General features: G+C 40.1%; 2 protein-coding genes across 3 annotated transcripts in view; one reads left to right on the top strand and one right to left on the bottom strand.

The window, feature by feature from the left end:
* Positions 1-5,734, top strand: part of CTTNBP2 (cortactin binding protein 2) — a 79,174-nt gene extending 73,440 nt beyond the window's left edge. For both annotated transcript variants that reach the window (XM_064702690.1, XM_064702691.1), the window contains 3 exons: positions 213-345; positions 2,387-2,488; positions 4,163-5,734. In XM_064702690.1, the coding sequence (XP_064558760.1) occupies positions 213-345; positions 2,387-2,488; positions 4,163-4,321 (394 nt within the window). In that variant the 3' untranslated portion in view covers positions 4,322-5,734. The remainder of the gene's footprint in view (positions 1-212; positions 346-2,386; positions 2,489-4,162) is intronic.
* A 5,214-nt stretch (positions 5,735-10,948) lies between these two features.
* Positions 10,949-15,152, bottom strand: part of CFTR (CF transmembrane conductance regulator) — an 88,370-nt gene continuing 84,166 nt past the window's right edge. The window contains exons 25-27 of the mRNA XM_064732579.1: positions 13,964-14,136; positions 13,519-13,624; positions 10,949-12,088 (exon numbers count right to left, since the gene is read on the bottom strand). Coding sequence (XP_064588649.1) covers positions 11,882-12,088; positions 13,519-13,624; positions 13,964-14,136 — 486 coding nt within the window. The 3' untranslated portion in view covers positions 10,949-11,881. The remainder of the gene's footprint in view (positions 12,089-13,518; positions 13,625-13,963; positions 14,137-15,152) is intronic.

The raw sequence follows: 15,152 nt of genomic DNA, 5'->3' as shown, positions 1-15,152 counted from the left end.
AGAATATGTATAGAAATATCTATTATGAGATAATTATTGACAACTACTGCTGTCAATTCATCAGATGTTTTTTTTGTTTTGTTTGCAGTAGTAAAGGTCATTTGGGAAAAAAACTACTATTTTTGAGGTGTCTGTAATATTTATTTTTAAATTCTGTGTAATAGTTTAATTTAAATGTTGTCTCTGATTGTTTGTTTGGGTTTTTTAATCAGATCTTCAGAGAAGGATCATTTGAGAACATTAAATCTGGAGCAAAGGCTGTCTGTTGGTTCTGATGATGAAGTAGATCTTGTGCAGGAACTTCAAAGTATGTGTTCCAGCAAATCTGAGCCTGATATAAGCAAGGTAAACACGAGGCTTTTAAATAATTTACTACATTACCATATTCAGTTGGGTTTTATGTGTTTAAAATAAATTTTTGATTTGCAAGCCCTGCTTAAACTGAAGAAAATTATTAAATTATTTGAGAATAAGCCAAAGTCAACTAATATATGATTCATTTGAGGGTAGGTGTTGTGGTTTAACATACACTATTTTAAATTACACCTTCACCAATTTTTCTTGTAAAGATTTTTGCAGTGAAGGATGAAATTTCTATGAAATCATAGAATAGCCTGAGTTGGAAGGGACACACAAGGATCATTGAATCCAACACCTGGCTCTTCACAGGATCACAATGAGAGTCATACCATGTGCCCAAGAGCATTGTCTAAAAGCTTCTTGAACTGTCAGTGACCACTTCCCTGAGAACAGCCATCCCTGCATTATTGTTCCCTTGTTATCTTTGATGCTCTCATTGCTCCCATTGGGAAACTCTTCTGTAGTCTTAAAGACATAGAAAGTTTTCCCTAATATGCATTAAACATTTGGTTTGGTACAATCCATCAGCCTTCACTGAACTGGCTGAAAGCTCCTCTGCTCCATAGGCAAAATACAGTTTACTGCCCCAAGCAAGAGAGGGTGGATTGGCCTAGTTCTTTATCAGTGGGAAAAGAGGGTGAGGGATATTTGCAGGGCTCGTAGTTTTCGGCTGAATTTTATGTTGTGGATGTTTATGGGAGATCTGTTGAGGCTGAGTGTAGAGCTGTGGATCTCTCTAATTTTTTCTTTTATACCGATACCATGCAGCTTTCCCTGTGGCTCAAGCTATTTATTCTTTTTCATCTTTCTCCTAGCACAGCTGATGTGGATGGCTGTGACAGCAGGCTGTGTTCACACGGGAGCAGCTGTTCCATATCTTTTGAAACATGGATAGAGTCAGTCTTAGGCTATTGTCCAGTTAGGCTGTGCATGACATCCTCTAGGATTTCCCTGAACAGCGCTTCCATTAGTTTTGCTTTTTTAAGTATTCTGTTTATTCTTAGAAGACAACCAAGTTTTTATTAAAAAAAGAAATATTGTGTTTGGGAAGATTTTTCAACCTGTTTATTGGAACCCTTTATTATAGTGGGTTTTTTTGTGTTGTTTTTCCTAAAGTATTTACAGTACATGCATGAGTCACATGCACCAAGCTAATCACTAGTCAGTTAGCAGGGATTTACTGTAGCTATCCTTAAAAGAATGGGATGTGCTTAAAGAAATGGCAACCAACTTAAAATTGTGTTTAATAGAATGCAAAGTATAATTGCTTGTTGATGACAATTCAAGGAAATACGGGTTAGATAAGGAAGGAGATAGATGTCAAGTCTTTTGTTCAGTTTCCTCACCATGGGTGGAACCATCCTTGGCTGGAATTTCTGTTGTTAATTCCCCAGATGCCTAGTAGACCCTTGCAGAAGTAAGGGTGCTGTTGCATACTTTCTTTGTGTGATGTAGTTTCAGGATGCCAACAGAATAAGTATTTCTGCTCTTTAATTTGCCCTTTCACTAGAATATATTCCTGTTGCCCTCACTGGGTTGGGATTGAATATGTTTGCAGAATTGAATTGGATCAGCTTGCCCCAGGATAAAATACCTAGTTTTCAGTGAGGACAGCATCTTGAGCAGGCTCTTTTATATTCTGGTCATGAAAAATAGAAAAAAATGGAAGGAAAAATAGTAGGGAAGAAACATGGCAGGAGAAAGAGAAAACAATCATTCATTTCTCTGATGTTCCTGGGGGCTGGGTAAAATTTGATGGGATAGTGCCCTTAAGCTCCACTGAGAAATACTAATTTGGAAATGCATGCTTAATCTTCCTCTGTAGTTGATATGAAATCTCCATCTCCCATCTTCTAAAAATTAACTCAAGAGTAAAGAAGAGATATTTTAATTGTTCTTTGGATATTTATGCATTGCATTGTATAGAAACCATGAAAATAAAATCAAGCCTCCAGAAATCACCAAATTTAAACATAATCTCTGTGAATAACTAAAAAAAAATCACTGTTTTCTTATCTTTCTTTAGATTGCAGATTCTAAGGATGAGTTACTGATGTTCAGTAACTCCCAGAACATTCCTGTATTTTCAGCAAGTGGTACTAACCCAAATAAAACAAGAGCACAAAAGGTAGGTGAAATGAGTTTTACAGTAGGATAGGAAAGGTGGTTTGAGTTTTTCCAAATCTGAATTTCTGACTGGATCCTAAGAATTAGTGCCCTGTTTATTACAAGAAAAAACTGTCATTATTCTTAGGAAACTTGCTAGACTACCATGCCAAGTTTCTTTCATGTGTCTTAATAAAAGCTAAAGATTTATTAAAACAATGGATGTACTTGCTTTCAGTTTTGGCTTTCTACATAAAGCCATCTCCCCAGGCCAAGTGACATCGCATTGACATTACAAGTTATTTCCATCAGATATGAAGAGAAATAAAATCTGGGTTTGTTGTTTCCTCTCAATTAATATCATTCAGTAAGTTTGCAAAAGTACCACTTTCAAAATTCTCTTAAAATTCATCAGATCTGGTTGCTCTGATGTCAGAGCTCTCAGGGGCAAAAATATTGAAAAGACATGATATTACAAATTTTGTGAAGAATAGCTTTTTTTTTAAGAGGTATTCAGTTCCTATTTTTGACCTAACTATTTGCTGAAATATACAGTCATCTTGCTATGTTATATATGTAAATAAACTTCAGTGATTTCAGAGTGGGAAGATAAGATGAATATTATTGGAAGATATAGTAAGTCTGTTATCATCTTCTTTTCAGAAATTTTTATTATTGTTTGTGGGCACTGACATCCCTACTAAATACAAAGATGAAATTATATCCTGCTTAGTTTTCATTCTTTGGAAAATTATGTTTTCTCTGTTGCCACATTTTGTTCCTTTTTCTTTTTTGCTCTTTGTACTTGTGAACATCAAGAGAGCTTCTGAGCTCAATTAATCTTAGCCAGGGCTTAATCTGTGATCTGTGTTCCCTTACCAGGCCTTCTGTGTTCCTTTGATATGGGTCTTTTGGAGGCCAATCCTGATGTTTTATCTGATTGCAGTAAATTGTTTTCTAGAGACACCATTTTCTGCTGATACAGTGAAATTCTTGAAACTAGATTAACTAGCACACCTTAGCATTAAAAGAGCTGACTTTCACAGACCACCAAACATTCAGAATATGAAGGTACCACAAGGTTTTTCAAGTCCATCTCTTGAGTGATTGACCCATAAGAGGACTGAACCCACAGCCTTGCTGTAATCAGCACCATGCTCTGACCGGCTGAGCCATTCTCAGGGTCAGATGAGTTAACAGTCTTGCAATCATATTTCTTTGTATCCAAATATTCAGAAAGTTAGAGTACTTCTTGTAATTTTACTTCAAATCCATAGAACAGTCTCCAGTAAAATAAATAATTTTAACCCTGCAGATCCACAAGTAGGTGTACTCCTTTTGAATATTTCTCTAAAAACATTCAGGCATCCCATATCAGAGCTTCACACAGCTGTGATGCCTGGATAATATGCTAAACAATAAATCAATGTACCAGTTCCTACTGTACATTTCTCCTAGTGATTTTTTTCTTTAAAAATTCCTGCTAACAACAGAAGGCATTACTATATTGACTTCCAATAGACAAGTTTAGCTACTTGGGAGGTTTGTAAAAAACTTGGTCAAAAGCTTTCGTACAGAATTAAAAATAATATTTTTCTGGGGAGATGTTGGCCAAAATGAAGGAAACACAACCCAACCATGTCAAACAGTGATGCTTATTTGTACACAAAATGTTTTTTTTTTGCTTTATTTCTAGGATGGAATGCGTCCTCTCAGCAGCAGTCGAACTGTAGAAAGCAGCAACAGTAAATCAAAGACAGAGTTGGGTGTTTCAAGAGTTAAATCTTTTCTTCCTGTTCCTAGAAGCAAAGTCACCCAGCCTTCTCAGAATACTAAAAAAAAGCAGCAGCAGTAATACAAGGCAAATAGAGGCAGATAATAACACAAAAGGAGAAATTTGGAATTTGCACAAAAAAGAACAAATAGAAAAATCCAATAAATAAACCTGCCTATCTTACAATTTTTTCTGTTCATACAATCTCTATTGCAAAGAACCAAGTACTTAAATATGTAAATATTTTTTAAAAACAATTACCCTGTAATGTAAAGTTTGTACAGGACCACAGTTTTATTTCTATGTACATCAGCTGGAAATTATATTGATTTAAAGTTCAGAAATGGGCATTTTGCCTCCTCCATAGATGGTTGGGTTTTTTTCTTCTTTTAATATGAAAATTACTTATTTAAATGATAATATTCAGGGGTACCTGCCACAGGATTCTGTTTGTGTATATACTGTACATAAATATATTCTATTAAGTTCACATGTTAACCTGCATTCAGATGAGTTGCACAATATATACAACAATGGCTTAAAGCTATTGTTCATGCATTTTAAAGATGTTTTATCTTCACTTAATGAAAAATTAGTGAATGTGGCAATAACTGAAATGTTTGGAATTGCAGATCGATTACTTTCAGCTACAAGCCATATTAAATACTTTGATTTTGTCATCATCATCTGCCTGCTGAACTGTGATTTTGTTTTCCTCAAGCTTCTCTTCATCTAAAATGTAATGAAATTCCTTTATAAATTTCATCTCTTAAAAAAGGAAAGAGATTGAGAAATTAAAATGCAACAGAAGTTATTTTTCTCAGACTCTTACTCTTTGATAGAATTGAAGAAAATGTGATCATTTATTAACTTAGTTTTTCTTGTATACTGTAAAAACTTTTATATGCTTCATTAGTGTTTTAAAAGCATCCAAGAAATAAAAGTGTTTTACAGAAACAGATTTTACTGAAATGAATTTGAGCAAAAGCTTAACTACAGTATTATCCAAGATAATGTAGTAGCAATGAGTTACTATGTAATTATCAATTTCTGTTGTGGATTTAAGATGTAATTGCTATAAAATGATACTTGAGTTGCAGTTAAAATTAACTCTTTGTCATTTTTCTCTCCGCCACTGAGGTAGATCATGTTCCCACGAGGGACAGTTGCTATGCAGGGCATATTTCCCCAGCCTCTTTCTACAATAGTTGCAGTTACATCCTTGTGAATTGGAGGAGTGTGGAAATGTGCACTGTCGAGGTAGCTCACCTGTTAGGCAGGGGAAAGTGCAGATTTTTCTGGAGATCAGATTTTGATGCCTTCTGCTGGGTTAGTGGGAGATGGTTTGGACAATTTGGAGAGTAATATGCCTCTAATATCCAAAAGAGCATTTTTCTCAAAATAAGGAGGAAAGGATTAACTGTTTCCTAACACTTTGCCTTTGTATATAAAACAGTTATCCCAGACTCATGTCAATAAAATCTTTGTATGGCATATTGGCTTGCTTTCTCTGAGTTCGTGTGTGTGTGTTGGCTCTATAGATATTGATATAAGAATCTTATTTCTGAAATAATTTCCTGCACAATATAATTTAGAAAGCACCTTGGTTTTAGGCAATTGCTGTTTCACTAAGACTTCAATTTGCTGTGTGATAGGAATGTGTAACCAAATACAGAGTATTTCTCTAAGATTGATTTTTACTTTATATATTTTTCATTCATTTTTGTGCTGAAGAATGTATGCTGCTTTTGCTGGTGGTTCTTAGCAGAATGAGTCAGCGGCCAAGCACTGCAGGTTGGAGCAGTGAGTCTCGGCAAGTAGGATCCCTGATGTGCTGAAGCAGTGAGCAGTGGTGTGGTAGCTTGTGTGAGAAGCTCAAGTATGGATTTCCTGGCCAAGGAGGAATATGAGTGGAAGACACTATTTGTCAGGATCATATAAATTTCAACATCAGAATTTGCAATAACAATTTTTTTTAAAGAGCTATAAGAAAAGAAAAACCCTGACATGCTTCTAAGCCAGGTTTGTTCTGTGTTTAAAATACACCTTGGAAATGTCACACCTCATTTAGATCAAATGTTAACAGTGTGCTTCTGTGTGGGAAGATACTGTGCAGTGTCCTAAAGTATGCTCTGAGGCATATTTTAAAACTGCATATTGTCTGTGAGAGTAAAAACTAATCAGTACTGTACTGTGTGTGAAAATCTGTGGAGGACAGAGTAACTTTGGTCATGGTGTGAAAGTTAGGTCTCTTGCTAAATTTAGCATTGCTTTTCAACACCCTCATTATCCTTCCTTTTCAGCCTGCTGTCTTAAACTCTCCATCTGTGTCTTTCACCTTTTTAACTTCTGTCTGCTGTCATTTTGTTTGTCTGTCTGTCAGTTCAATACAGTGTGTGATCTCCACGCAGCTTTAATCTCACAGTATCTTGCAGATCTCCTATATGGTGGCTCTCTTCTGCACTCAGTGCTAATGTCTCTCTTGTTAGGCCACAGCAGTTCCTGCCCTCTAAGAGTGAGCACCACAAAACCATGACACAGTTTGCTTGTGGACATGCTGACTTCTCTGCTGGCTTATCACTTGGTTTGTGATAGGTTGTGCTGAAGCAAGGGCAGCCTCTGTTCATGAGCTCAGGGTTTCACTTGTGTCTTCAGGTTCTTCCTGTGATGCGACAAACAGCTACAAACAGCACTTTCACTTCAGGTTTGTAATGGACAAAATCCTTTCTCTTCCTTGCTTCCTGTGTCTCGAGCAGAGAGGATTGGAGTGTGCTGTGGTGAGCCACACCCATCCATGCTGCATCTGCTCCCAGCTATTACCCCACAACTTTGAAAGAGGTGAGTGAAGAGAGAGGCCCCATCTCCATGGAGGAGTATCTCAGAAGCTATAGGGAAGCTTCTACTGGTGAATCCATTTGACAGGCCCCTGGGGCAGTGAAAGACTTATAATTTAGCCCTCATCTGACTACACTACATTCTTTATACCCATCTCAATGTCTTCAACCAAAGAAACATGAAAGATGCTTCTCATCCATCTGCTCTGGTAAGTACTAAACACGCCAGCTCATCTCTTCAAGCCAGTCCTGAAAATGAAAGCTTTCAGCATCTCCCCAATGGTTCTTATTTCTTGACAAGAACATGGACTTCCGTAAGTGAATGTCTGAGTCCGTCAGACAATATTTGCTTTTTATTGGGTTGCTGAGTATGAACTCCAAAATTAAACCATGAAGCAACCTTCTCCATCATGCAACAAAGGCAGCAACATTCATCAGCAACACCAAAACCAGCAGGCTGAGGCACATCTCTTCCTGTAATACAGCTCAAGTGATTTACAATATACATCCAAAACCCTCCAGCTTTCCCGTAGAACTGGAGAAGCAAAACAGCCTCTGGTGGTGGAAGATGCTTTGAAGAAAGGATGAAGGATCACTTTCTTGGTCATAACTGGCTAAAGTGATGTTTATGTTGCTCAAACCATAGGTAAGAGACCTGAGAATTACTAAGTGAGCTATTCTTCAAGAAACTTGAAGAAATGACTTTAAGGGAGCACAAGGTAGGGTAGTACTGGGCTGTAGTATCACTCAGAAACCTCTGGCTGCATTTTACAAGGGGTGTATTTTGAGGTTGAAGTGAGCCCTGGGTAATGAACTTAGTATAAATATTGTTTATCCTAGGAACAGGAAATTGGTTTTAGAGAACACGGGGGTTTGTAAAGGAAACTAATTACTGTATTGCATTGTATTGCTTAATTTGCAAGATGTTTTTGGACAGCAACTAATGGTCCATTAGTGAACAATTGTACATCAGTTCTAAAGTTGTATGGATTTTTTTCCAAATGTTAAATCATAGCCAAGTAATTATAAACCAAAAATACCAAATCTATAATGGAAAAATGAGGAAAAAAATAATCACCAGAACATTTTTTAGGTAAATAAAATAAAACAAATTTTGTAGTTCTGAAATTACCTCCAGCAATTAACAACAATTAAGACAAGAAAATGCTTTAAAAGGCCTAAAGTTGCTAAAAAATTACTTAAGCATGTTGCTTAAACAGGGTAGATAGAATTCAAAAAGTGTAAATGCTATCAGGTGTTTAGCAGCTCTGAAATAACAGCCTGAGATTTGAGTCTTGCAAAACTGGAGGAGGTGGATTTTTAGAAAGACTTTGAAAATGATATTTAATGAATAAAGCACAGCTGGTAAGACACTAGTTAAGCAACTGTGAAAACAAAGTTGTTTGTTGGGATAGCAGGCTTGTTTGACTCCAGTGAGATACTGAGCAGTTCCCACTAATGACAATTATCAAGCTACGTTGTGCAGTTATTTTGTATATAAGATTTATGAAAATGGATAAGTGTGCATAGTTCAAGTTTGTTTAGGCTATCCATGCTTAGCCTTTGCTCTCCCAAGAGCTTCTTAGTGCTGTAATAGCAGTGTGGACACCCTTCTACATTGTGCTTAAGGACAGCTACAGAATCTGTTTTCAACTTTTTTTGTTAGCAGGCTGCAAAATGAGATCTCCACACCTAGTATTAAAGTCAGCATGCTCTTCTCTGTGGCTGTATGTTGTACACACCCACATTTCTGTATAGGTGGTTTTAATGAAAAAGTGCTCTGGTAAGAGTATTTTTTATATCTGTTTCATCAAATGCATGCAAAGCAAAGCACATGAGAAGAAAAATTCCCTTAAGTACTGCTCAGCCTGTGTTTATGAAGGTCATTGTTTGTTCTTCCACTGTTTTTGGCCTCATTTGCTTCTTTTTTATTTTCTCCCTTCTCTCTTGTGTTCCATTGTCCATCACGAACAGCATGTGCAACTTCCCAGATTAGTTTCAGGCAAACATCCCTGGGAGCTGTCACCCTCTGACAGCAGGTACAAGAACACTTACTCTAGAAGGTAACGTGCTCTGCTCAACCTGTGTTGGGAAGGAGAGGCTGTGTCGTCCTCCTCATGGAGGCTGGTACTAACTTACCTCCTTTTCCAGCCTGAACTCCAGAGGAGTTGAAGCAGTGGTTTGGGACTGAACGAAATAGCACACTCTCCTCTCAGTTGCCCTGAGAGGGCAGCATCTTGCCCGGGCTCTTTGGGACAGGCAGTGTGATGGTGGGAGCTGGGCACTGATGGCAGAAGCTGTTTCAGTGAGTGTTGTAGCCCAGGGTGGAGGCCATCAGTCCACTGATTTCCTTTTTCCTTCAAAGTCCTCCTTCTGAATGTGTGTATCAGCAACTTCTATGTGTCCCATCTGCTACATGCTCCTGCTGTATTTATTGTTTTCTTTCCTGAAATGTATCCTCATCTGCTGAATTCAGCATACCTACCACCTTCTAACTCTGACAATGACACAAAACATTAAGAGTTTCGCAAGCTCTGAAGCATGCACCACTTCTAATGACAGCCGTTCTTTTCTGCTGATCTTTCTGACCATCTTGTTTATTTAGATTATAAACTCCCCCACTTGGTGTGTCTGCTGTAACTCTGAGTAACATCCTGAACAAGAGCGACCCTTGGCACGCCTCCTTAGACTTGGCCACACTTCAGCAGCCCTGGCCTCCCAGCCAGCCTTGGCCATATACTCTGTAAAGATTTATACAAATGGAGAGCTGACTATGCCAGAAAAGGGCCAAACAGTGTGAGGTGAACAGTTTGAGGGGATAAGGGGAGTGGAGATGGGATTCAAAAGTGATGCTACTTCAATACACAGTTGGTTTTCCATTGTTATGAATGTGGCAAAGAAACAGTGGCATGGCAAAACTGAGACCCAAGGGTATGCAGAATGCTCTGTGAGCAAGAGGCACTGCTTTGTGGAGAAAATCAGGCAGCACAAGGTGTCCCCCACAGAAAGAAAGAGACCCAGGTAAGTGCTAAAGATAGACAAGCATAAAGGTACAGTATGAGGGACAGGGCAGGGAAAAAACTGCCAATATTTGCAAGGGAAATGTATAATGAAGGCCAGAAGGCCTGCAGAGGAGGACAGAGCTAGAGGGAAACCAGCGGGACGCAGGGCGAGCAGCTCCAGAGTGAGCCCCGCTGCCTGCGGGCTCCACCGCGCCCAGCGCCGCCTCCAGCAGCGCCCAGTCGGGGGCAGCCCAGGCCAGCTGCTGCTCCTGGACGCCTAAAGGAGTTTTGTCCAAGCCTGAAGGAGTTCAGCCCAAGCCTGAAGGAGTTTAGCCCGAGCCCTGCCTGTGCTGCCTTTCGCAGCTGCAGGGCTCGGGCTCTGAGGGGAGCCGGGCCTAGCGCAGGCCGCGCCGCAGCGTCTGAGGCCCGCAGCACCACCTAGTGCCGCCCGCGCCGCGCTTCCAGCCGCCTCCCCAAAGGACAGAGCTGCTGCTGAAAATTACAGCCGTGTTTGTGGTAGGCAGCAAGGACTGAAGTGGAAGTAGCAGATTCAGTCCCCAGTGCCTGCCCCACTAAGGGGGGCAGGGAGGGCTGTAATGTGTCATACAGGAGGTTTCTCTTTTTAAAAATTTATTTAAAGAAAAAAATAATCTAAAACACCTGTATATCACTAGAATACTTTAGTGCACAAAAACAGCATTGGACAGTACCTGGCCAAACTCTGGGGCTGCCCTCGTTTTCAACAGCTCTAGCATAATGAGACATCAAAGTCTAGTAGCAAAATATCCCTGCAACAATCCAAATATAAAACTTTTTGTACAAATATATTTTTCTTTATAGTATGTAATCACTCGTAAAATACATAATTTCCTTAGCAAAAGTTTGAAACAATATTAAAATAAATAAAATATCCTAGAGAACATTCAGTTCCATAATAAAACTGCAAACCAGAAGAGTATAAAAATTAATTTCATTATTAAAGTCTACTTCTGAGAGGTTTCTTCCCCCCTTTTTTTTTCATTAGGCCAAAGTAAAAAGCATATAAAGATGCCAGACCTATACAGACTGTTACAGGTTCACTGCCAGGAGTCCTACCTTTTGCTAGATACTGATGTCAGCCTGCACTCATCCAATTGTGAGTGTGTGCAGGGTCAGGTTAACAGTCTCCTAGGTTTTCAGAGGAAATACCAATTCTCCCTTAACTGTGGAGACATGACAGATGTTGATTGGCTTCCAAGACAATATCCTCTTTTCCTTCATTTTCACCTATGCATGTGGCATTTGGCCTTTCCTGCTAAGCTGAAATTTCAGTTGCTGCATGGAAAATAAAGAGGAGGAAGTTTTCTGTCTGCCTTGCTGATATTGTCCCTTAATTCAGTTGCAGGAAGTGAATCCACAGAAGTTTTTTCCATACTGATTTTTCTATTTTCCACACAGGTTTGATTTTTTTTTTCACATTCTTCCTGCTGTCTAGTCCTCTCACCCCAGCAAGAACCTTTCTAAAGGTTTTCTGAAGCAATTGTGTCAGGCTAGGCAGGTTACTTCTGCTTGCCATCTCATTTGTATCCAGTGAGAGCAGCTTTCCAAAGGAAATCTGGTTTTACCACTATAAGTGGCAAAGCCTCAAAGAGTGTGCTAACTTGCACATGATTAACCACAGAAGGGAAGCAATTCCCACATGCTCATGTGATCGCTTCAGTAAACACCTCCTGGAAGGCTGAATTTGTGCATGGCTGAGGCAGCTTCAGAAGCGCTGGTCCTGTCACTGCTGACCATTCACTCCACAAAGGTCTCTACACAGCTTCTCACAGTCTTGTCTCCTGCACTTCTTCCTCTGTCTCCTCCTGCAAGGCAGTGATTTGGGGTCGGGGTTTACGTTTGCTGGAGTTTCTGTGGTGTGCTGGCAGCAGCTTAAGGCGCTCAGCGTGACTGATGGCCTGCCTGAAGGAGCTCTTCTCATTCAGCAGCTTCTGAAGGGATTCGTACTGCCTCAGCTTATTGTCCTCAATCACCTGGAGAAACATCACTCTGTTAGATGAGCAGTGGTGGTGCTGACAGAATTCAGCTAAAGCAAATAATGGAGCAGGGAAGAGACATGAAAACATGGCAAACATCTTCTAACAATTTCTAATTTCTAGTCTGCAGTTTCTAATTAAAACCACAAAAACATGCATTAAAATTTGAACACATGGAAAAGGTGTCTATTGCCCAAATTACAAAGTGCTGCTGCACTGGCTGGTTTCTCCTTGAGACTTGGTTTTAACTCTGAGTCCCTTTATTGAAGTCTCCCAGTACCTTGGCATTTCCCTGGCACTGCTAGACTGCCCAGCTAAGAAAGGGTTAATTTTTCTATCACAAGCAGAGAGAGGAGGCTGCCAGAAAGGTGCCAGCTTCTCTTTGCTCTCTTCTCACTAAACAAGGAAGCACTGCTCACCTCTATTTGAAGGAGACAATAAGTTTACCCTGTAGGGTTGTGCCAGTCTCTCTGTCAGGCAGGAGCCAAGGAAAAATCAGGCTCCTTTGCAGGCACTGCAATGTCAGCACATCTCTGGTAAGGGCACAGGTCTGACAGGAGATAACTTTTAGCATCTCTGTTGCTAAAATGTGGTCTGGAGGGTGGGAAGCCTTTTCATAGTTGAGGCTGCCTGCCTGCTGGGGGCGAGGCTGAGGCCAGCACACACCGAGGAGCAGCACATCCAAAGGGATGTACAACCTGCCTTCTGACTAGCCTGCTTTAACTCCAGGCACTGTTCCTCCTGCTGTGCTAATGCATCCAATCAAATACACATCAAAAACCGTGTTTCATTCTGCTAATAAAATTTAGATGCCCTCTCATAGAAGAGTGAAAAAAAAATACTCTTGGGAAGAGAGAAGAACCTTATTTTTAAGAACAATTTGCATAATTTGCTTTTTCTTTACTAACCATTTTTATGTAACAAAGGGAATACCCCAGGACTCTGGTAATTTTTCCTCTTGATTACATGTGAACGCAATATTTACATGGCTTGTTTAAAGAAGTCAGCAATTCTGATCATCAAATACTATGAAACTCCACTTCCCCAGGCAGTCTCCTATTGCTCAAGTGTAGCTGATTCTGCATTTGCAATTGTAAAACTGTGAGATGCTGAGATTTTTCTGAATCTCCTGAGTCAATCAAAAATATAAGGCGCCAGCTGCTGGATCAGCAGCTGGACAATCTACACAACTTTCCTTCTGGTTGAAGCTTTCCTTCTTGCTCCTCCAGAAAATGATCCAGCTCATCTGTCACAGATCAGGCGAAGGAGCAAACAGGAGCCTGCTGCAGTTCTGCTAGTGAGTAGGTTGCTTAACTGCCCTGAATGACCCCCATCAATGCAGAAAAACATCATTTCCACTTGGTGTGTTTTGCATGTTCATCAAATGTGGTGAGAGAGCAGTAAGTGAGCCCATGAGAAATGCTCACCAAAAATCTCTGGCATTCCAGCATCGCCTCCAGCCTGTGCTCGGAGAGTATCACTGTGCAGTTGGCAAACGCGTGCTTCAGGGTCTTCCTGATCACTTGGGAAGTTCTGAAAGGCAAGCAAACAATGCAGTGTGCATGCCCATAACTGCACAGGCCCATAACACTCATGTCCAACAGCCTGGCTGTGGGTTGTAGAGCTTTGCTCAGGTACACAGCTCTGTGGTGCCTCAGCTGTACCTCTGCTGTCAAAGAACCTATCAGCCATAGAGTAAAGCTGTAACCAGGCTTCCCTGGCCCCCTGCACAGAATTACCAACATGCATTACTGAAATCAGGCTTAGTAATAGGCCACACAAGTTACAAAAGATCTCCTTAGAGGGTGCTGCCTCATGGGTTTTCCTATTCCATATTAACAGAACAACACAGAACAAATGAACAAAACATACACAGGGTCCAGGTGAGCACTTGGTTCATCAAGCAGCAGGATTTTAGCTTTGCTGAGAACTGACCGGGCAAGGCACATCAGCTGCTTGTGGCCATGGCTGAGGACACAGCCTCCATCCACAAGAACAAAATCAAGCTTGCCTGGAAATTGCTCTATTACAGACTTCAGCCCAACCTGCCAGAGAAAAAAGGACACAAAAAAAAAGTTGGCAAGACAATTACTGCTGACTGTGGTAATCATTTACATCATTCTAAATGCTACGGAAAGTGATTTTTGAAAGGAAAACAGGCCTCTTTGGTTACTAGGAGTTTAAAAATAAATGACCAAAATTTATATGCTACATTATAACGACAGAAAATAACTTCAGTCACCATGGTCGTTGTCTCTACAGCTCTGACAGTATTTCCAGGTGCTCCTTTTGCTGCCCCAAAGGTCTTGTGCACTTTGGTTATACTAAAGGCACAAGGGGCTTCCCTGTGGCACTGGTGACAAAGTGTTTAAAGAGGTGCCCATGCCAAGTAAAGCTGCTGCCTTTGGACCAGAAATCAAAGTCCAGCCCAGGAGATGTTTTCTGAGTGTTTCTTCCAGTGCTCCTGTTTACTTTCCTTGTGAGATTTACACCTCCAAGCAAAGCTTTCCATCTTCCACAGATCCATACCAACTATGGTCCTTGGCCTTATCAGCAGAGTTTCAGGAGACATTTTTACAAAATATGAAAACTAGGAAATATATGTGAGTTGCATGGCTCTATAAAACACTACAAAAATGTAATGAAACTCCAGAAATTTATAAAGGACACCTCCCTTGGATTTTTTAAATATTACTGATCTGCAACTAATTTGCATCTCAGGGAAAACAAAAAATTGGAATTCCTACAAAGGGGTTTCATTTTGCGTGGAAACAAAATTAAACTGTGATGTATGAGTATATGTGTTGTGTTTGTGAAGAGCTCGTGCTTTGACTTTTATGCAAATTAGGACCAGTGTTTTGTTCCTTGTTCTCTTTTGAACGCACATTGTGTCCTTAATGAAATTCTGCATTCAATGGATGGAAAAGGTCCTTTCTTCTTAAAACTGCACAAGGTCTCTCCATGTACCCATAGGTTCAGACAGACAGCTGACTGCAGGAATAAGACTTAAGCTCACAAGTCAACACAAGTCTGACAGATTCAGGTGCTGAAATATGGGAGC

This window comes from Zonotrichia leucophrys, chromosome 1A, assembly GCF_028769735.1.
Source record: "Zonotrichia leucophrys gambelii isolate GWCS_2022_RI chromosome 1A, RI_Zleu_2.0, whole genome shotgun sequence".
Lineage (NCBI taxonomy): Eukaryota > Metazoa > Chordata > Aves > Passeriformes > Passerellidae > Zonotrichia > Zonotrichia leucophrys.
Note: the sequence above shows the minus strand (reverse complement) of the source record. Positions and strands in the feature narration are given on the sequence as shown.